The following is a 19,626-nucleotide window of genomic DNA, read 5'->3' as shown; positions in this document are numbered from 1 at the left end:
CCAGACCCTCGCTTCTCGGACTTGGGATGAAATCGGAGTAGGACCCAATCACGACTGTCCTTTCTCGCATTACCCCTCACCCAGAAAGGAAGCAGTATTGCAGATGGTGCGAGTACGCAATACCTCACAAGAGGGTCCCAAGCATGCAATGGGCCATTCACCGAGGCCGATGAGAATTAGATTAGGCTTCGAGTTCCTATCTGGCCGGTGGCGGACGAATTACTTCCTCTTCGTCCTGGGACAGGACCGAGACCCTCATGTATCCACGCGCCATGAGCACTTACAGCATCTGGTATCATCCGACTATAGGAGCGGACTCGCAACCGGGCACGGCGGCTGGTCATTTGCGTCACGGAATGCTTTGAGGACTTCAAAAGGAGCATTACCGTATCTCTCCCTCGCTCCCACAACACAGGATTACATTCTACAGTCATGCCTGGTATAGTAGAGCTACCAGCCGAGGCGGTGGGCGCTTCGTCGCCCGAAGAGTTCACGCACGCCATTACGGCTCTGCTGCAGGTGACACGAGGCCTAAACGACGACGTGCTGAAGCAAGTCGCTCAATCGGTGAACTCAACCACCAAACCATTCATCCCTTTCACCCTCACCACTATCATCGACACGCTCCGTCCCATGAACCCCTCGGAGGCAGACGCTCTGGCACTTGCATTAGAGAAAACCATCGACTCACCCTCCCATGGCGGCCTAGGCATCACGCAAAGCACAACCCCGGACAGCACGCACTACGAGGACGTCCTCTTCCTGCTATCCGCACACCTTACGGCCCTGAACAACGCACAGCTCTCATTCAACGCCACCATTACCCACCCACTCCCCACCACACAGCCCATGAACCTCACGCAAAAGATCTTCGCTTTACACTCCCTCTCCCCCCTCCCCCTCTCGGGCCTACACACCGGCGCCGTCGTACGCGCGGGCCTCGACTGGGTCCTGGCGTCAGAACTCAGCTGGTCCGCCATGGCACGCACGCACACCGAGCTCGGCAGCCCAGGGATCTGGCGCAACGACCGCTTCTGGCTAGCAGGGGACCACGTGGTGCATCCCTTAGCACGGGGCAATGCACGCGTCGAAGCCATGGTGTCGACAGCCGAAAAGGCCAAGCGGCAGTTCCGCATGACCGACTACCAGGGCATGAACTACACGATCATGCACACGGAGTTCGTGCGCGAGCGCGCCGAGCCGGGCATGCTGTGCGTGGGGAGCGATAGCCACACGTGCAGTGGGGGCGCGATGGGGTGTTTGAGCATCGGGCTGGGGGCGGCGGATGTCATGATGGCGTTGGCGTTGGGGCAGACGTGGTTCAAGATCCCGGAGGTGGTGAGAATTGAGTTCGTGGGAAGGCCAGGGAGGGGCGTCAGTGGCAAGGATGTCATATTGCATATCTTGAGGCAGTTGAAGAGGAACACGGTGGCAAGCGAGAGGATTGTGGAGTTTGTGGGTGAAGGGTGCCGGTATCTGAGCGTGGATGCAAGGTTCGCCATCTGCAACATGTGCACGGAGTTTGGGGCTGTGACCGGCCTGTTCGTGCCAGATGAGGTTACGAAGCGATATGTGGCGAAGCGGCGGCGGAAGGCCAACAGGAAGAACAGCGTGTATATGAAGCCGGATGAGGGCGCCGAGTATTCTGGCGAGTACACGATCGACTTGGGCAAGGTCGAACACACCATTGCCGTCTACCCCGAGCCGGATCACGTCGTGCCCGTCAGCGAGAAGGCCGGTATGAAGATCGACGGCGTCTTCATCGGCGCCTGCACCACGACCGAAGAAGAAATCGTGCTCGCTGCACTAGTGCTCAAAGTCGGATTGAAGAAAGGCCTGCCCCTGGCTAAAGGCAAGCGCCACTACGTTCCAGGCTCCCTACCCATCGTCGACAAGCTCTCACAACTCAACCTGCTGCAGGTCTACGAGCAAGCAGGCTTCACGCGCGGCCCACCGGGCTGCTCGTACTGCGTCGGCCTCTCTGCCGAAAAAGCATCCGAAGGCGAAACCTGGCTGAGCTCTCAGAACCGCAATTTCAAAAACCGCATGGGCCCCGGCGCGTTCGGCAACCTATCCAGCGCCGTTGTCTGCGCGGCCTCGTCCTTCTCGCTCACTATCGCAGACCCAGCGCCCTTCCTGGCCGAGCTGGACTTCGACTGGTTCGACAACATATACCGCCAGGCCGCGAGCCCGCCGCCATCTCCATCGCCGAGCCCGCAGCAGCAGCAGCAACTCACCTACATGGAGCCCGACTTACATGCGCCCACCGCCCGCGCCGCGAGCACGGGAACGCAACTCAGCAAGCCCAGCACGGTGCCGGAGCCGATGGGCACGATGCGGTCGACGATCATCACGCTGGGCGACATGATCGACACGGACGCGCTGGCGCCGGGCCACACGCTGGTCAACTGCGAGACGGACGCCGAGTTCGGAGCGCACTGCCTCGAGCACACGCACCCGGAGTTTCGCGGCACGGTGCGGTCGTACGCGGGCTCGACGGCCGTGGTGGTGGCGGGGTGGGCGTTTGGGGTGGGCTCTTCGCGGGAGAACGCCGTCAGTGCGCTGAAGGGGTGTGGTGTCGTCTGTGTCATCAGTCGCAGTTTTGCGTTTATTTTGGGGCGGAATTTGCCGAGTTTGGGGCTGTTGGGGTTCACGATGGAGGATGAGGGGTTCTTTGCGGCGGCGCAGGATGGGAGGGCGATAGAGGTAGATGTGCCGAGGAGGATGGTGAGGGTTGAGATCGAGGAAGGGGAGTGGCGGGAATGGGGGTTTGTGTTGAGTGAGATGGAGTATCAATTGACATTGAATGAAGGGGTCACGAAGAGCTTTCAGAGGTATGGGAAGGGGGTCTGGGAGGGGTTGATGAAGGCTGATGGTGGTGGGGAGGAGCAGACGTTGGATGAGGCGGCGATGTTGAAGGAGGCGACGGGGGATGGGCCGAAGGGGAAGCTGGAGTGGTAGAAGGCATGAAGTTATTGGTAGACAAGGAGTCGTGTTCCAGAACCGATCTTGACCAGCATCCTTTGGCATATACACAGTAGTCTTCACAGACACTTACCTGTGCTTCCAAGGCCCATTATTCGTCGCCAGATACTATCGTGGCCGCCGACGAGAATCCCCTAGGCAGTCCATGCCAATGCAATCGCCGAAGACACAAATGATCTATCTCAGATCGCTACACTCCCGCAAATGTAACCCACCAGCGGGCCGATCTTGACTTCCTCTGCCAGGCCCCCTTGTCTCGTCCATAACCGAACCGGGGGACACGTCCAGAACCAGTTATCGGTCTCCCCCGGTCCAGATAAGCCCGGACAAGCATGGCTGAAAGCAACGCCAAGTCCGGTGCCTGGAGCTTACTGGACGCGGGCGACTCTTGGTGTTGGCTAAGCTGCCTAAGGGGGCGGGCTTTACCTAGATCAGGCACCCTACGAGTGGTGTCGTTGCCTCTGGGTGGCTGAAGAGCCCACCTCCGCCCCGCAGCCGCATGGCACGATGCTACCTGCCCGAAGCGTGAGGGTGAGGTTTCTCTGCTGCGAGGGTCCGGTGCCATTGGCGTCCGGCGGCTGGCAGCGAGGGAGAATATATTATATCCGGAGAGAGCCGTGGGCCGCAGAATGTCGTTCTTCTTGCTACTGACATTCCTCACCTGTGAATCAGTAGCCAGCGCAGCGTCCCTGCGGTACATCAGGCAGTGAATCAGACCCGCTACCCCCCCGCCGATCCACAGATCCGACCCGCTCGAGTGATACAGGACAAAACCATACCTCCGACACCATGGGCTGGACTCCCGATGTCATCGCCGGCGTGACCATCGCCGTCGTCTTCGCCGTCGTTGGCTGGGGCGGCTCGGCCTACTGCTGGTGGCACAAGAAACACGTTCCGCAGGGAGAGATCTCCACGGTCGACAAGTGGCTCACTAAGACTGGCACGACCGGTGCCGGTGTGGCGGGGATGCAAGCGGGCTATGCGGCGCCCATTGAGATGCAGCGACCGCGGCAGAGAGATCCGGAGAGAGATGCGGGCGTGGTAGAGGGTGTTGATACTATGGGTGCTCCGCAGGTGCCGCCACCGGTGTATGAGCCGCAGGATCGACATCGTGATACTAGACATCCAGAAGAGGTGCCGGCGTATCAGGAGCGCACGTGAAGTCATTCAGGCATATTATTCTGTCGCTGTGCATTGCGGATAGAGGCATTATCCGGGGTTGTGCATGGAGGCATACAGACATGTCGATTCAGGTTGAGACGAGCCTTACAGATACAGGACGCATGGGAGAGTGCGTGAATGATTACGACATTGGAAAGCATGAAAGGAGGTTACATGTGCATCTATGCGACCACGATGGAGTGAATTCTCTATACACATACCCAATCTTCTATCCTTTCACACGTACGGCGGTACGGCGGCAATTTCCTAACCCGAAAGCCCCCTGGAGCCAACCCAGACCCTCCTCGCGATACCCAACTCCTCTACATCGCGCACCTGCCCACCGTGGCCATGCCCATCTTTCCGTCGCTATATTCACCTGACATAGTGCTGTACTCACCCCTCCTCCTACTTATCTCGGCGTATGTCCGGCACTCATTCGCAGGCAGTTCGTGGAGCTCCTGGCCATCCTTCTCCCAAGCTGGCCCCCCAGATGGTGATAGATAACTGGAGACCATGTTTGGCGAGGAATACTGCTTCGTGTCTCCTCGTCCAAAAGGTAAGCGGTGCTTCCATGTGAGCCACCGAGATTCCGACGATGCTGGCGATTCGAGCTGAGCTGTAGCGTCTGTCGTCTCGTTGGGAAGGCTCTCATCGATAGCATCGGGATGCGGACCAGCCGTTGTACTGACAGCAGATATGCGTTGGGCGTGCCGCTTCTTATACCGCCAGATGAGGGCGAGGGTGGCGAGATCGACAATCGCAATAGCGCCGACGACGACGCCGGCAAGAGATGACTTCTTAATTCTGGAGCTTGTCGAGGGCGACGGTAGTATACTGGCCAAGAGCTCGTCACCGTCGATTGGCAGGAAGGAACTAGAGGCGCTCTCGATAGAGGGGCTCGTACTTGTGGTGCGACTGGGCTCGTCCGGCGCCGTCGTCGAGCTGATAGTTTCGGAAGGCGGTTCCGAGGCACTCCACAGACTTTCAGATATCGTCGAAGTGGCCTCGGACATGTATAACGAAGATGTCTTAGACACATTTGTCACAGAGCTAGACGTCGAGGATGAAGCATCCGCTATCGTGACAAGCTCATCAATCCAACAGAAGCTTGAACCACAGATGAGGAATCGATAGTCCGTGTCTTCCGAGCTAAGTTCTGAATCAACAGTCCAAGTGTAAGCCTTGGAGTCGTCCGAGCCTGGCGTAGAATCCGTCAGCACCTTCGAGTATTGCGCAGAGCATCCAGGCAAGGCTTCCGGCCATTTCAGGCAGGTCCATTGATATGTGTGGCAGTGAATGACGATGATGCCTTAGGCGGTGGAAGATGACTCGATGGAAACGTTGGGCGCTCACCTGAGTATATCCCAATGGAATCGCCATGGCCTGCGGAGCTTGTCTCGTTCGAGAGATAGATAGTCCACTGCATCATGTCAGCAGTGCGGTGCAATGGTCGACTCGATGCTTACTGGACCGGCGTTGCCATCGCCATTCGACAAGTCCCATTCTAGGTCAGCATCTTCACCTGGCACCAATGGTATAGAATAGTAGAGCCCCGGCATCCTACCTGAAGCTTAACCACCCGCAAAGAAATGGAAAGGTGGATGGATCCGAGGTAAAGGGCATCGAGATCTGAGAACGAACTTATTGTTTGCTATGCACTTGTACTCCCAAGCCAACCTGTGGTGCTGACGCACGCATCAGGGTAGCTGTAAGTCGTTCATCTATCGTTTTATCGGTCACCTGCGAGGTTTGTACGACGCCGAAACTCTTCCCACTGGCTAAGTGGCGAGTGTGCGACCGAAAGTGCACAACAGTCCACGTCCTGGAAAGTGATTGGCTCTCACCCTGGGCGGCCGTCCGCGTGTCGTTCCAGTCCTTGATATCTCGAATCCATCCTGCTCGTTGCGTCAGCATTGCAAGCACAGAGAGGGAGCTCTTTTGGGGGAGATACGTAGCCAACTTAAGGAACTCATGGCGGTCTGGGTGAGTTGAGGACTCGCGACGATAAAACTTGTTCTTTGTTGAAGAAGTACAAGCTCGTGCCTCATGTGGCGGCCGTCATCTCGGGAAGACACACCGACTTGCTTCTAAAGAGTAGTCTCAACCAGATCAGGTTGAGTCAAACCATTCGAGCCAGGCTGATTAGCAATCGTAAGATGATGATGTTCAGGCCTTACAGAGGCGCAATCCGAAGAGCATTGGGTAGCGTGCTTGACTAAAGGTGTACCACGAATAGATGCCTCTTCTGCCAAGACGGGATTCCATGCACCTTGCCGCAATCAAGTTTGAGCAGCAAGCAGCCTGTTGTAGCTGGCTGAGACGTAGCAATCGCACTAGCAAAACATCAAAAACGGTCGCAAAGCGTGGTTCGGGGAAATCAGAGTATTCGAGGTCGTTAACGCTAAATCGCTCAAATACCGACCTATATACCAGATAAGTTGCTTGCTTACCCTGAAGCAGAAGCATGTCATCACAGCGTCTTGACCTTCATCCATTCGCCGGTTCCGACTCCAAGGTTGAGACCATTCCGAGACCACCAGTCCCGAACCTCACCTTCACCGCCACCACCTACAGCATCCTCCATTGCTTCTTCAATGTCGCAGGTCTTATACTCCACGGTCAAGCCACTCTTCTTGCTGACATCTTTCCACCATTGCAAGACTCCAGCATGACCGTTTTTGGTTGCCCCGACGAGAACCTGGTTATCAAAGATCATCTTGGAGCCTTTGAAGGAGAACCACTTTTCCAGTACAGCCACATGGCCATGCTGTGAAGCGAGTCTTGTGACACCGTCCTCATGCGAATAGGGAATACCTGAATTCTCCCACCATTCGATTGACTCCACTCGGCCAGACTGGGCAGCAAGTATGATTGACTTGCCTACTTTGAGAGGCAACTCCCGAGACGTACCGTTCAGTTTCTCGCTGTTGGTTTTCCACCAGTCAAGTACTTCGATGTGGCCTTTGGCAGAAGCATGTTCGAGTGCTTTTTCCGTGTAAGACATTGGTAGCCCAGAATTGAGCCACCATTCCAATACTTCCACGAAGCCAGCTCTGGAAGCACCATCCATTGCTTCTGGACCATACTCCTTCTTGATCACGGCAGGACAGTCTTTCCACCACTGCAGAATGGCAGGTGAGTTGTAAAACAGACTTGCCTTGTGTGGGAGGAGTGACAAGCCAAAGCTGGTCCAGAATATGTCCTTCTGCTGGAGTGCCAAATACGTCAGCAGTTTGGTCATGCTGAATCTGAAGATCAATCTGGTAGCAATAGGCGACAACGTTGTGGGAGGCTTGTAGGAGGCTGAAGTTGTGAAGTAAGCTCGTATCCTTGAGAGCGGTCGTGTCAAGATTGTGTACTCGAGAGTTTGCGTCTTGGCCCCCGGTTGAGGAACCAACCTCTTCCAATCAGGTGGAATTGGAATGTGGTGGTAGATGCCCAGAGCAGTTGCCAGCTCCCAGTCTCCCAGATGATCAACCACATTGGTCCAAACTTCAGGCGGCAATCGAGGCCTATCCGATTCGTCGTCGTTTCCAGAGCTCAGCCTAGGTAGTGGAAAGGGCTTGGAGGCATGCTTTCGCAGAATGCTCTGGGTTTCGCTATGGATAGCTTCGATAATTCCCTCGGGGCCGTCCCATTGCCAGTCGATTTCGGGCAAAGCATCGATGCCTATAGGGTGAGGACCAGGCTGGCTGACACCTGTTGGCTCGTTCGCAAAATCCCACAAAGCAGGCGACAGTACGTGTACCCAATCCCACTTCCTCTGCAACTTGGACATCTGCTTACTCCGAAGTGGGTGCTTCCATTCGTCCACGCTCAACTCTGGCAGCATCAGGATGCGTTTGGATGTATCCCAGCATCTCAGAACGTGCAATATGACATCGGTGGTATAACCAGTCAGCATGAGAGAAGTCATGCCCGCGTCCATAACGATGAACAGCAGATCAGCCCATCTGGCGAGGCGGTGACCTTGCATCTGGTTCTGGTTCCGATAAGGATCCTGCGGCGAGTTTTGGTACCATTGTACATTTTGTAGCGAGATGTCACCATCCATGTAGCCTTCGAACTCTTGCTTGGAACAGTCTGCAACCACCCGTAGATTTACATCAGGGTTGTGCATCAGATATGGTAATACTTCTGGCCCAATCTTCTCGGTAAGGAAGACCAGAGCATTGACTCGACGACGGCTCGGCCTTCGGTAAGGGAGGAAAGAGCCCTCCGGCTCGGTAGTCGCTATCATCGCGATGATGATCGGTGCACGTCCACTGCGGGCAGTATCTCATGCGTTCATTCGGTGCACCATCCGAGACGACTTGGGGCTTTCCGGACAGCAATTCTCGCACAGGTAGATGGTTCTGACAGCAGACGCTTCGTGAAGAGGAATACCTTGGGGCAGCGAAGTGAGGAGAGATGGTGAAGCGCAGATTGGTGTCGATGTGAAGACATGTCGAAATGTGGCGGTCGCTGACTCGTGAACGCGGAAGTGGCTCCGATTCGCCACCGTTGGGGTTGCGACACCCCGCCGAGTCTGTCACCCCATTTCTTGGACGACCTCATCAGTGTTACCAGTTACACAGTACACCCCGCCAACTTGGTCTCAGGCAGCAAATGGTGGCCCCGACTGATTCAATGAGACAAGCAAGTGAAGCAGGCAGCCACGCTCGAGTCACAGCGGACTACCTAGGCTGCCATACCGTCTGAATGCTCGGCTCATGCATGCACCTATAACACCATAACTGCACACGGTCAGTAGCAAGAGGACCTGGTAAGCCAGTTTCCCTTGCATCAGCATCTAATCAATTGGTCATCAATGATGTCCAAGAAGAACTCTGAGGCTTCCGACATGCCTTCGACCGATGTCGGGTCCTTTGTGGCCCATCTCAACAAGTCTAAGCGCATCGTTGCCTTGCTGGGCGCCGGTCTGTCAGCCTCGAGTGGTCTACCTACCTTCCGTGGTGCGGGAGGCTACTGGAGGACCTACGATGCAACAATGCTGGCTAGTCCCAATGCCTTCCGCAACGATCCAGGTCTAGTGTGGCAGTTCTATTCCTACCGTCGACACATGGCGCTCAATGCGAAGCCGAACCGAGCCCATCTCGCCCTTGCTGAGCTTGCCCGCCGCAATCCGGACTTCATCACTCTCAGTCAGAATGTCGACAATCTCAGTCCCCGAGCTGGACATCCGGGCAGTCAATTGAAGCTGCTTCACGGTAACCTGTATGATGTGAAGTGCTGGGACGAACATCGTTGCAGCTACATCCGCAAGAACGATTTCACCGATCCCATAGTTCCAGCGCTAGGAATCCCTGCCAATCAGGCGGCAGTCGATGCTGCGCTGCAGAAAGGAACCAAGAAGCCTGGCGCGCCTTTTGGCAGTGCCTTGCTGGAATCACATATCGCCAAGAAAGGCGCGTCCATCACTGGGTCAGCCGAAGAGGCTGCAGCGCCGGCACCCAAGGAGCCCAGACAGGACGTCCCGGCAACGACACCTTCCTACATTGCCAAGACGCACGCACTGATCAAAGGCGTCGATATCTCCGACGAGAACGTACCCATCGAGAGGATACCAACCCACGCTCTTCCCCAATGCCCGCAATGTAAGAAGAATCTCCTTCGCCCAGGCGTGGTGTGGTTCGGGGAGTCGCTTCCCGAAGATGTGATGGCTGATGTCGATGTTTTCTTCTCTGACCAGCGACCCATCGACCTCATGCTTGTTATCGGCACTTCATCTAAGGTCTATCCTGCTGCAGGCTACTCGCATATCGCAAAGCGCAAGGGCGCACGACTAGCTGTTATCAACATGGACGAAGGGGACGCCCGCAGTCTCGACCGGGATGATTGGTTCTTTGAAGGCGATGCTGCTGTGATCGTACCTGAGATTCTCAGCAGTGTTGTTGGCGACGTTGGAGAGTTTAAAGAAGATGCGACTGCTCAGTTATAAACCAGAAGCCCAACAGACCCGAATAAGGTGGGCTCGATATGCTCGTACACCAGAGCTTTGACTGTCCTGTCGGCCAGTCGTGCCGCAACAAGCAGCATGCCCCGAACAAAGGTACATCTCCGCGCACTCATCATTCGCGCTTTGACATGCCTCGGACCTACTGGCAGCCCGAGCCGAGTCCGAGATTCAGTCCATTCATATGCTCAAGACCGACCAACTCACTTCGGGTCTCACATCCTGCAAGCGAGGTCCACAGTCCCACGCCGTGACCATAGCACTGATCACCACGCACGAGGACACCCACGTAATCGAATTGGCTTGAAGCCGCTCGCTTGTGGTCTTTGTAGACTGAGACATATTCAGGAGAATAGTGGGCCTTTTATCCGAAGTGTTCTATCTAGCCGCCGCGTTTCTTACTCTCAACATCATGATCACGCTTCCCTCGGACCATCTGCTGGACTAGAAGTCTTTTCGTACCAATGTTCGTCTTTGCGACAGCGTGTCTTACGTTCGACGCGAGAGGCCACAAGAACCACGGCGAAGACTCGGAATACTAATCTGTAGAGCCAGGGATTCCCCACAGCTCGGCTCCGTCAAAAGCGAAGTCAAGTCAAAAGCTTGATGCGGAGGTGGCTCAACTCCAAGTCGTCAACTCCACGTTTGACTACACTTTCATCACAAGAACCCCTATCCAAGCTGCGATCCAATCCACTCCTCTGCACCACTTCGACAGAAGAGTTTGTGGCGTAGCACACGCCTCGATCTGATACTCGTCCAGGGTGTGCTGTTAGTCACAGATATTCGATGGGCTTGCTGCCCCTGAGCCGCTCCCATCGTGCCAATTTCCACTTGGCGGTACACTATAGGCAGCACAGCCGCATTTGGTTGTCCGGCTCCGCGTGAGCTTCCCGCCAGCGTCTAGTACTCCGTACTTGATACGCCAAACCGAGCTAGACCTCACCTCAGGTCGTGCACCGTATCCCACTCGCCTTCGATTGGTTCGGTACGAATAAGCACTCGGGTGTTAACCGACACCGGAGCTATGAATCAGTCTGAAACAAGACTATTGTGCTGTGTTGCTCGTCCTAAATGCTTTCACCGCGGTCGGACGATGGACGAAACATCCAAATCAGTCCGTGCTATGTGAGTCGGCAGCACAATTAATGTGAAATACAACTCAAAGACAGGGTTTGGTGGGTCGGCTATGGTGAGATTATTGCAAGCTTGATCCCATTGAGGTTCTGCTATGGTTCGCCGCATGCCAGCAGAGTGGAGGACAAGGTTGGCACGACCGCATCATTCACGAGGCCATACTCGACTTTGTCCAAATGTTCCGGCCCACGGCCCACCACCACGAGCGCCACGAATTCAGCGTCCCTTAGCGGCTTGCCACTAAAGGTCACAGGTCATACACGAGGCCAAGACCAGCTCGAGATGGCTCAAGGTATATATCGCCCTGCGAGCCCCCGCACCACTTGTTGCTCTTCATCGACATCTACGACATATTCTGTCGCCTTTCGTTCAACACATTCGTTTGCTTCCTCTCAGTCACTCGTTTGAAGGGTTGCCTTCGTCCAAGGCTACTCAGCCAACATGCGTTTCTCATCCCTCGCAGTGCTGGCCTTGGCCAGCACTGCTATTGCAGCCCCAACATGGAGCGACAAGCCCAACGTGCCCAACGTTCCTGCTAGTGACAAGCCAAGTCTACCAAAGGCTCCTGAAACTCCGCATGTGCCTTCTCGCCCAGATGTTCCATCGTCTGGCAAGAAGGACGAGTGGCATGACTCTCCGAGTGGCCCTCCTTCGGGACCAGGTGGTCCCCTCAAGCCACCGGGACCTGGCAAACCTCCTTCTACACCTCCCGGGCCGCCAGCGCACGCTCCCAAGCCACCCACGCCTCCGGCAGGACCACCGAAGCCGCCATCGGGCAACCACGGCGGCTGGAAGGACCATACCAACGGACCTTCTGGCCCTCCCAACCCTCCAGGATCAGGCGGCCTTCCTAAACCACCTGCCGGACCTCCTGCGGGGCAACCCAAGCCGCCTGGACCTCCCAAGCCATCATCAGGCGGGCAAGGAGTATGGAAAGACCATCCCAGTGGGCCTTCAGGTCCCCCCAAGCCCCCTGCTGGTCCTCCTAAACCGCCTGGACATAGTGGTCCACCCCCTCCTCCTACTGGACCACCCAACCCACCGACGGGTGATAATGGGGACTGGAAAGACCATCCCAAGGAGCCTTCAGCTCCTCCCAAGCCCCCTGCTGGTCCTGCCAAACCACCAGGGCCAACTGGTCCACCTTCGCCTCCTTCTGGCCCTTCTAAACCGCCTGCACCTCCCGCTGGTCCTCCCAAGCCCCCAGCAGGCGGCAATAGCGGATGGAAAGATCATCCCAATGTACCTTCGGGCCCGAAGCCACCTGCGCCCCCCGCTGGTCCTCCGTCCCCTCCTGCTGGTCCTTCCAAGCCGCCTGCACCGCCGAACAGCCCTCCCTCCCCTCCATCTACTCCTTCTAAGCCACCTACACCTCCTACAGGTCCTCCTAAGCCACCAGCAGGTGGTAATGGAGACTGGCAAGATCATCCCAAAGGACCTTCTGCTCCCCCAAAGCCACCGTCCAGCCCTCCGTCGCCTCCTTCGGGTCCTTCGAAGCCCCCCGCACCGCCTGTTGGTCCGTCCAAACCGCCTGCACCTCCTGCGGGTCCTTCGAAGCCACCCACGCCTCCTTCTGGTCCTCCTGCACCTCCAACAGGTGGTGAGGGACAGTGGAAAGATCATCCCAAGGGACCTTCTCCTCCATCTGGACCACCAGCGCCGCCTCAGGGACCCTCCAGCCCACCAAAACCGTCAACACCAAGTGGTCCTCAGGGACCACCCAGCCCGCCCAAGCCATCTATGCCCAGCGTGCCGCCTCAGGGCCCACCTAGCCCGCCCAAACCGTCTACCCCTAGCGCACCACCTCCATCCGGGCCGTCTAAGCCACCGGCGGGTGGTGAGGGCGGTTGGAAGGACCAACCCAATGGGCCTGCTCCTCCTTCGGGTCCCCCTAGCCCGCCCAAGCCTTCTACACCCAGCGGACCTCCTCAAGGACCCCCAAGCCCACCTAAGCCGTCTACTCCCAGTGGACCTCAAGGACCTCCTCAAGGACCAAGCCCGCCTAAGCCATCTGCGCCTACTGCACCTTCGCCTCCCTCTGGACCGCCTCAGCCGCCAGCAGGTGGTGAAGGGGGCTGGAAGGATCAACCTAAAGGACCTTCTGCTCCTCTGCCACCGTCATCGAGCCCACCCAAGCCGTCAAGGCCTAGTGCGCCACCGGTTCCTCCGGTGACACCGCCTAGCTCGCCCAAGCCAAATGGTCCCAGCCCACCTCCCGCGTCTCCTCCCAGCAATGGTGGTGGATGGGGTGACCACAACTGAAGTGTTGCTATGAATGCTAAGGGCGAGTCTACATGATTTTGTAACGACTCGAGACTTCCTAGGTTCGTGTCCAGCATAAGGGAAAGAAAAATGGCGCGCCAATAGGCAGATAAGACCATTACGTTGGACTTCGAGATCCTGGAAGATTTGGGGTATTTGCTTTCAAGTTACCCCAGGGCAGGCATTGAGACAAGTTGTTTGTGGAATGTATGTAATAATAAATGTAAGTGTAATATCGAAAACCGCAAAACATTGAATTCTCATACTGGCTCTGATGGCTTTCTTCCACGTTTCTCTGCTGCTTCAGGAACCCCGACGTCTACATATAAACCCGGAAACGCAAGCCACCAGCTGGCAGCCCGTTGGACTTCCACCCGGGGATGAGCGTACAGCGCCCTACTCCATGTTCCAGGAAGTGGCCGTGCATGATGAAGCAGATACTACAGAACGTCCAAAGCCACAAAAGGGGAAGGGGGAGAAAAGGGGAGACAGGGTCGCCGGCAATGAAAGTTCGAGACATGAAGTTAGGTCTCGGGGATCGGCACGTGATTGCACGTTGCATAGTGATTATGGGGTTCAATGTAATCTCCAAGGGTTGGGGCAACGAGAGACGTGTTTCGAGAGTTTGAGGATGGAGTTGAGCAAAGTGTCGTAACCTTCAGCTGTGGTCCTGAGGTATTGATGACAACCCTCAGCATTCGACCACGAGCTCTCCACCACAGAGGTAGTTGCCTCGCTGCGTGTGACGTTGATAAGAGACATCTCGGGTCGTTCCTCTGCACAACTTCAACTCTACGAAGCCAAGATTATCATTCCAAAGCTGCCTTGCCATCTGCGCGCCGAACGTCCAGTGCAGCATGTCAGGCTTGCTCGTGTCGCCCAGCTCACCCTCGTTGAGAATGTCCGGGACACTACAGTAGGTAGTTCGCCGCCAGGACCTCGAGGAGCTTGTTGACGCAAAGCGTAGTCATCAAAATTCAGCAGTTGCCTCACAGGCATGTTATAAGAGCATGCTTTGATGTAAGTGTTACGCTATCACAAGATATCTGAAGGTCGTCCAGCAACACCAAAGTTCCTCGAGGCAACCAATCGTTGACAGCCCAAGGTGGCTGTGCCCCTCTTTCTCAGGTCTTCCCCCTCTCTTCACTGTCACGACTATGTCTTCCATGTTTCTTTGGGTGGTCAATCGCTCCTGCTTCAAACCCGACGGTGATTACTTTCTGTCGTTGCCTAGCAAGTAGTGAAGCATACAATCTGGCCAAAACTGAGTCCAGCTATCTCGTCCTTGACCCCTCAGCGTACAAAGCGGGGGACACTGGCCGAATATCAATTCAGAGGATTTCAAAGCAGCGGGCTTCTCTGGATGGTCAACTCTCGACATTGGGAAATCTTCTCACTGTGTTTAACATCGTATAGGCAACCACGCTTTCGTTTAAATACGGCAGCTTGAACTGGTACCTCAGCCTTGTTCACCTGCTCCTTTTTCCGGCACCCACAAACCTCGTTCAACCTCTTTGAATGCTCATCTGATAACATGAGGCTTCTACATACAACGGACCTCCACTTCAAGGAGTTTTTCGACCAAGATATCCCAGAGTACGTGATCCTCTCACATCGTTGGGGAGAGAATGAAGTCTCGTTCCAGGAGATGCAGTACCTACTACTCGATAAAGCTTCGAGATTAAATTTCTTGACTCCATCCCTCCTCAGCGCCGAAGCGAAAAATGGACTTCAGGGTCACCAAAAAGTCCTGGACTTCTGCAAGCACGCTGCCGCCGCGGGACAGAGTTGGGTCTGGATAGACACTGTGTGTATCGACAAGGCAAGCAGCGCAGAGCTCAGCGAGGCAATAAACTCTATGTTCAGATGGTACCAAAAGGCGACACGCTGCTGGGTCTATCTCTCCGACGTTCGATCCTTGGCCCAAGAACCTGATGCGGACGGCAGTGATTTTCGCACGTCACAATGGTGGCTGCGGGGCTGGACATTGCAAGAGCTACTGGCACCAAAGACCGTCATTTTCCTGGATCAGAATTGGCAACTCATCGGTACTAGATCAGGCTTAGTTCTGACAATTGAGGACATCACTGGAATTGCCCCAGCTTTTCTCCTCAACCGGAAAGATATATCGCGTGCGTCAGCTGCAACCCGCATGTCTTGGGCAGCTCATCGACGCACTAGCCGGACGGAAGACATTGCATACTGCCTCATGGGTCTATTCGACGTAAAAATGCCCCTGCTATATGGAGAAGGATCTCAAGCGTTCCGACGCCTCTGCATAGTGATCACAGACTCCATCGTTGATGACACTATCCTTGTGCATAGCTCCCCGACACTATTTCCGTCGAATCCGTCATATTATCTCCCGTCTCGCGGCCTCGAGCGAGATTATCCACAGTCTCACTACGGCACCGAAGAATCCTATACTTTTGAGACATGGAAGCGTGGCGTTCATATTAAAAACGTCCTTTATTTTGAAACGGTCAAAGCTGGCGCAGCGACTACACGAAGGCACATCTTACTGTCTTGCCGCGATAATAATGGTAGAAGACCGCATCTGACGATAGATTTTGCGGTAGGAAACTTCTGGCAAAAGGCAACTGCTACAGAAAGCGAGGATAACGAAGTCCGGGCTATTTTTGCCTCGATCGGTAACAAGAGCGATACCCCACATCATCGTGCACATGATGACAGGCACAATTATTATCGCTCCTCGCTTAAGCCGCCCATATCTCGCAATGTGAGTGAAGGCGAACAAAATTCAGCTCAGTCACAGGGGCCTTATGCTCGTATCGCTTCCCGCCACATAAATCGCACTGACAGCGCCTTAGTTTACAAGGGGTCAGTTTATATCAGACCTTAATCAAGAGACTTCTTCATAAGTTAGGAATCCGCTAGGCTTATGTTTCAGAATCTTACACTAAAGCGAGGCTCGATGCACATTGCCACAGCACGGTGAATAAGGTCGTCGAAGGGAGTGCGTAGTAGTATCACGCCAAGACTTTCATTGCCTAGCCCCCATCCCAACGCCAGATGCTGACCGATACTAGTACCCAGCGACCACCTCGTCTGGACTCGTCTGCCGCGTGCATAGCGTGCTTTTGTCATCATAACGGTGATAAAGTCGCTGGACCTCTCCTCCTCCCGCATGTGGATGCGCAGATCCCGATGAAAATGCCTGGAACGCCAGGCGCGCCCTGCATGACTCATGTTGTCACGGACAGACTTGCCCGCGTTTACCATTGGTACGGAATCTTCTTTCTACGCTTTCGAGACTCTTCATGAATGGTAATCCCATTTTCCATACCTCAGACTCGTCGTCATTGCCTGCAGAAGCACGGCAATGACCAAACCAGTGAACTCCGTCTACAACATGGCCACCGCAACCACCGCACTCCATATGCTGGCCCTCCGCCTCGAACGCGCAGACGCCCTCCACCTCGCCGCCCAGATCCACGCTCTCAACACCCTTGCACCCCACACAACCTCGTCAACACCACAACCCTCCCCCACCGCTACTACCCCCACCGCCACGCCCCTCGCAGGAGGCTACATCCTCACCTCCGCACCCCAATACACGCACAAGCTCAACCGCGCCAGCGGCCTCGCCATGCTCTCGCCCCTAACTCCCAGCATCCTAGACTCAGTCGAGTCGCTCTTTGCGCCCACGGGCCTGCCGCCCAAGATCGACCTGTGCCCGCTCGCGCCCCACGCGGAGGCCGCGCTCACGCTGCTCCGGCAGCGCGGCTACGTGGACCGTGGTGGGATCGAGATGTTCTACATTGACCTACCAGCCAAGAAGGGCCCACTACGGGAGGAAGCAGAGGGGAGGGAAGTGCTGAAGCCATCGCCATCGCCGCCGCCGCCGCAGCGGCGGAGCACTGCCCCTGGGGTCGGCGAAGTGGAGGTCCGGTGCGTACGGCCCGATGAGGTGTCGCGCTTCGTGCAGGCCAGCGTGGCGGGGTTCCGGAGCAATGGACGGGCGCCGGAGTTGTTGGAGACGCTGGCGCGCATTGCGGTGGCGCGGCGGGATACCATGCTGTACTTTGCGCTCGTGGATGGGAAAGTGGCCGGGTCGGCGGGCATGTTGATTCTACATGGCAGTCAGGGTGGCGATGACGGCGTTGCAGGGGAAGGCGGCTTTGGCAGCAGCGATGGAGGGGCAATCGCGCAACTATACATCGACAGCACATTGCCTGCGTACCGGGGCTACGGGATACACGGGGCATTGATACGTGAGCGGCTGAAGGAGGCGTGGGAGGCGGGGTGTGTGGGGGTGATGTTGAGTGCACGGGAGGGGAGTGCGAGTGGGAGGAATGCAAAGAGGGAGGGGTTTCGGGCTGTGTATGTCAAGAGGAGTATGTTTAAAGAGAAGAAGAATATATCTAGCCCGAGATGCCATGAGAGTGGTAGTACTACTTACGTTAGTGAGCTGGGCTGGCTCGACGTTGAGCCTGAGAACTAGAGCGACCTCTCGGTGGAATACAAAGCAGGTAAGCAAACGCATGAGACCCACGGTCAGAGACAGCCTCCGGGAGATGTCTGAGGTCCAGCTATCCCTGAGTCCTGAGTACGTATCACTCTCTTCCAGTAATGGCCGGAACGACAATGAGGCGTCCCCATCTGCAACCGAGCATCTCGGAACCATTTCTTAGCTCGTCAGTTGCATATCGCGCCGACCAATCATGGCGTCTCATTCCCGCTAGACTATTATTCTATTGTTCCCAACCAATCGGCGGCTTTCCTGCTGCGAGATTCCCTCGTTTACTCCAGAGCGCCTGGGCAAAGTTCAGCCAGTTGGGTTGGTGGAATACCTATGGTACCTCGCATAGCGCATAGACATACTACTTGTGATGGTGATCATTCGAGAAAGCTTAGCGTAACGACGACCGTGGACTGATCCTGGCCTCATGGCGTCCAGATAGGTCAGAGAAAGCATAACTACATCTCTTCTCCTCCCCTCCCTTGCCGGGGTGGCCACTTCATAGACCACACCATGAGCGCGCTGCACAAGCTCCTCTGGGGCTCACCAGCTTCACCCTCTTCCGGCGTCTCCACCAACAGTACCACCATCAACATCACCACCAACGACGCCGCCGCCACCGGCCCCCTCAAGACCATACCCATCCCCAACCCCCCACCTGCAGGCCACGGCCCCATCAAAGTCCTCTACGGCGGCCTGATGCGCATGGGCTCCCTCTCAATGGCGCACGCCCTCGCCACCCTCGGCCTACGCACGCACCACCTCCTCGAAGACGGCTGGGACGTGTGGGAGCCGCTGCAGCGGGCCGCGGACGCCACGTTTCCCTTTCTGTTCCCTTCTTTCCCTCCTTTGGGAGCCGCCGAGAGGGGGGACTACTCAAACTCAAGCTCAAAGCAGCAGCAGCAGCAGCAGCAGCAGCAGCAGCAGACGCCTCCTGCGTTCGGGCGCGCCGACTGGGACGAGATCCTCGGTGAGTACGACGCCGTGACGGACCTCGCGGGCTTCTTCCTCCCGCAGCTCGTGGCCGCGTACCCTGACGCTAGGGTGGTGGTGGTACAGCGCGACTTCGAGCGCTGGTGGGCGAGTATGGAGCGGGAAGTGGTGGTGCCGAACCTGCGCATGAGTGTCGCGGGCAGGGTATTCATCAAGTTGGTTTTTGAGGGGTTGGCGGGCGTCCAGGCCGCGGGGGCCATGAAGCGCATCCTCGTAGGGTGGTTCCGCGCGGAGACGCTGGAAGAGATGAGGGAAAATGCAAGGGCGAGGTATGAGGAGCATTATCGCTGGGTGAGGGAGAATGTGCCGCGGGAGAGGGTGCTGGAGTATCGGTTGGGGGAGGGTCGGGAGCCGTTGTGTGCGTTTCTACAACGGGATGTGCCGGAGGTGGAGTTTCCGAGGATGAATGACGCCGAGGAGCATAAGGCGAGGGTGATGGCGAGGTTTGGCTGGTTGGTGCCGCGGGCGCTGCGCAGGACAGCGAAGGGGATGTTGGGGATCGCGGCGGCGGGGGCGGTACTGGTGCTGGCACATAGTTTGAGTGGGGCTGAGATGGAGTGGAGGTTGCCGATTGTTCGATAGAATTCTTAGATGTCAATAGCAACAACATAGGCAGGAGAAGAAGATGCAGAACGAAGAGGTCGTA

General features: G+C 56.3%; 9 protein-coding genes across 9 annotated transcripts; 7 read left to right on the top strand and 2 right to left on the bottom strand.

Moving 5' to 3' along the window:
- Positions 1–432: 432 nt before the first annotated feature.
- On the top strand, positions 433–2,961 carry HMPREF1541_06176 (uncharacterized protein; the record flags this gene model as incomplete). Its single annotated transcript, XM_008720512.1, has 1 exon — positions 433–2,961. One exon carries the CDS (start codon positions 433–435, stop codon positions 2,959–2,961), a length of 2,529 nt encoding a protein of 842 aa, XP_008718734.1.
- Positions 2,962–3,774: 813 nt separating this feature from the next.
- Positions 3,775–4,146, top strand: HMPREF1541_06175 (uncharacterized protein; the record flags this gene model as incomplete). The annotated part of the gene is made up of 1 exon (XM_008720511.1): positions 3,775–4,146. One exon carries the CDS (start codon positions 3,775–3,777, stop codon positions 4,144–4,146), a length of 372 nt encoding a protein of 123 aa, XP_008718733.1.
- A 323-nt stretch (positions 4,147–4,469) lies between these two features.
- On the bottom strand, positions 4,470–5,162 carry HMPREF1541_06174 (uncharacterized protein; the record flags this gene model as incomplete). The annotated part of the gene is made up of 1 exon (XM_008720510.1): positions 4,470–5,162. The coding sequence occupies one exon, from the start codon at positions 5,160–5,162 to the stop codon at positions 4,470–4,472; it is 693 nt and encodes a 230-aa protein (XP_008718732.1).
- A 1,457-nt stretch (positions 5,163–6,619) lies between these two features.
- HMPREF1541_06173 (uncharacterized protein) lies at positions 6,620–8,389 on the bottom strand (the record flags this gene model as incomplete). Its single annotated transcript, XM_008720509.1, has 1 exon — positions 6,620–8,389. The coding sequence occupies one exon, from the start codon at positions 8,387–8,389 to the stop codon at positions 6,620–6,622; it is 1,770 nt and encodes a 589-aa protein (XP_008718731.1).
- Positions 8,390–8,962: 573 nt separating this feature from the next.
- Positions 8,963–10,090, top strand: HMPREF1541_06172 (uncharacterized protein; the record flags this gene model as incomplete). Its single annotated transcript, XM_008720508.1, has 1 exon — positions 8,963–10,090. The coding sequence occupies one exon, from the start codon at positions 8,963–8,965 to the stop codon at positions 10,088–10,090; it is 1,128 nt and encodes a 375-aa protein (XP_008718730.1).
- A 1,593-nt stretch (positions 10,091–11,683) lies between these two features.
- HMPREF1541_06171 (uncharacterized protein) lies at positions 11,684–13,504 on the top strand (the record flags this gene model as incomplete). Its single annotated transcript, XM_008720507.1, has 1 exon — positions 11,684–13,504. One exon carries the CDS (start codon positions 11,684–11,686, stop codon positions 13,502–13,504), a length of 1,821 nt encoding a protein of 606 aa, XP_008718729.1.
- A 1,934-nt stretch (positions 13,505–15,438) lies between these two features.
- On the top strand, positions 15,439–15,570 carry HMPREF1541_06170 (uncharacterized protein; the record flags this gene model as incomplete). Its single annotated transcript, XM_008720506.1, has 1 exon — positions 15,439–15,570. The coding sequence occupies one exon, from the start codon at positions 15,439–15,441 to the stop codon at positions 15,568–15,570; it is 132 nt and encodes a 43-aa protein (XP_008718728.1).
- Positions 15,571–16,877: 1,307 nt separating this feature from the next.
- On the top strand, positions 16,878–17,969 carry HMPREF1541_06169 (uncharacterized protein; the record flags this gene model as incomplete). The annotated part of the gene is made up of 1 exon (XM_008720505.1): positions 16,878–17,969. The coding sequence occupies one exon, from the start codon at positions 16,878–16,880 to the stop codon at positions 17,967–17,969; it is 1,092 nt and encodes a 363-aa protein (XP_008718727.1).
- A 531-nt stretch (positions 17,970–18,500) lies between these two features.
- HMPREF1541_06168 (uncharacterized protein) lies at positions 18,501–19,562 on the top strand (the record flags this gene model as incomplete). Its single annotated transcript, XM_008720504.1, has 1 exon — positions 18,501–19,562. The coding sequence occupies one exon, from the start codon at positions 18,501–18,503 to the stop codon at positions 19,560–19,562; it is 1,062 nt and encodes a 353-aa protein (XP_008718726.1).
- Between the last annotated feature and the right edge of the window lie 64 nt (positions 19,563–19,626).

This window comes from Cyphellophora europaea (assembly GCF_000365145.1).
Source record: "Cyphellophora europaea CBS 101466 unplaced genomic scaffold supercont1.5, whole genome shotgun sequence".
Classification (NCBI taxonomy): Eukaryota; Fungi; Ascomycota; class Eurotiomycetes; order Chaetothyriales; family Cyphellophoraceae; genus Cyphellophora; species Cyphellophora europaea.
The sequence above is the reverse complement of the archived record's forward strand: the minus strand, read 5'-3'. Positions and strand labels throughout refer to the sequence as shown.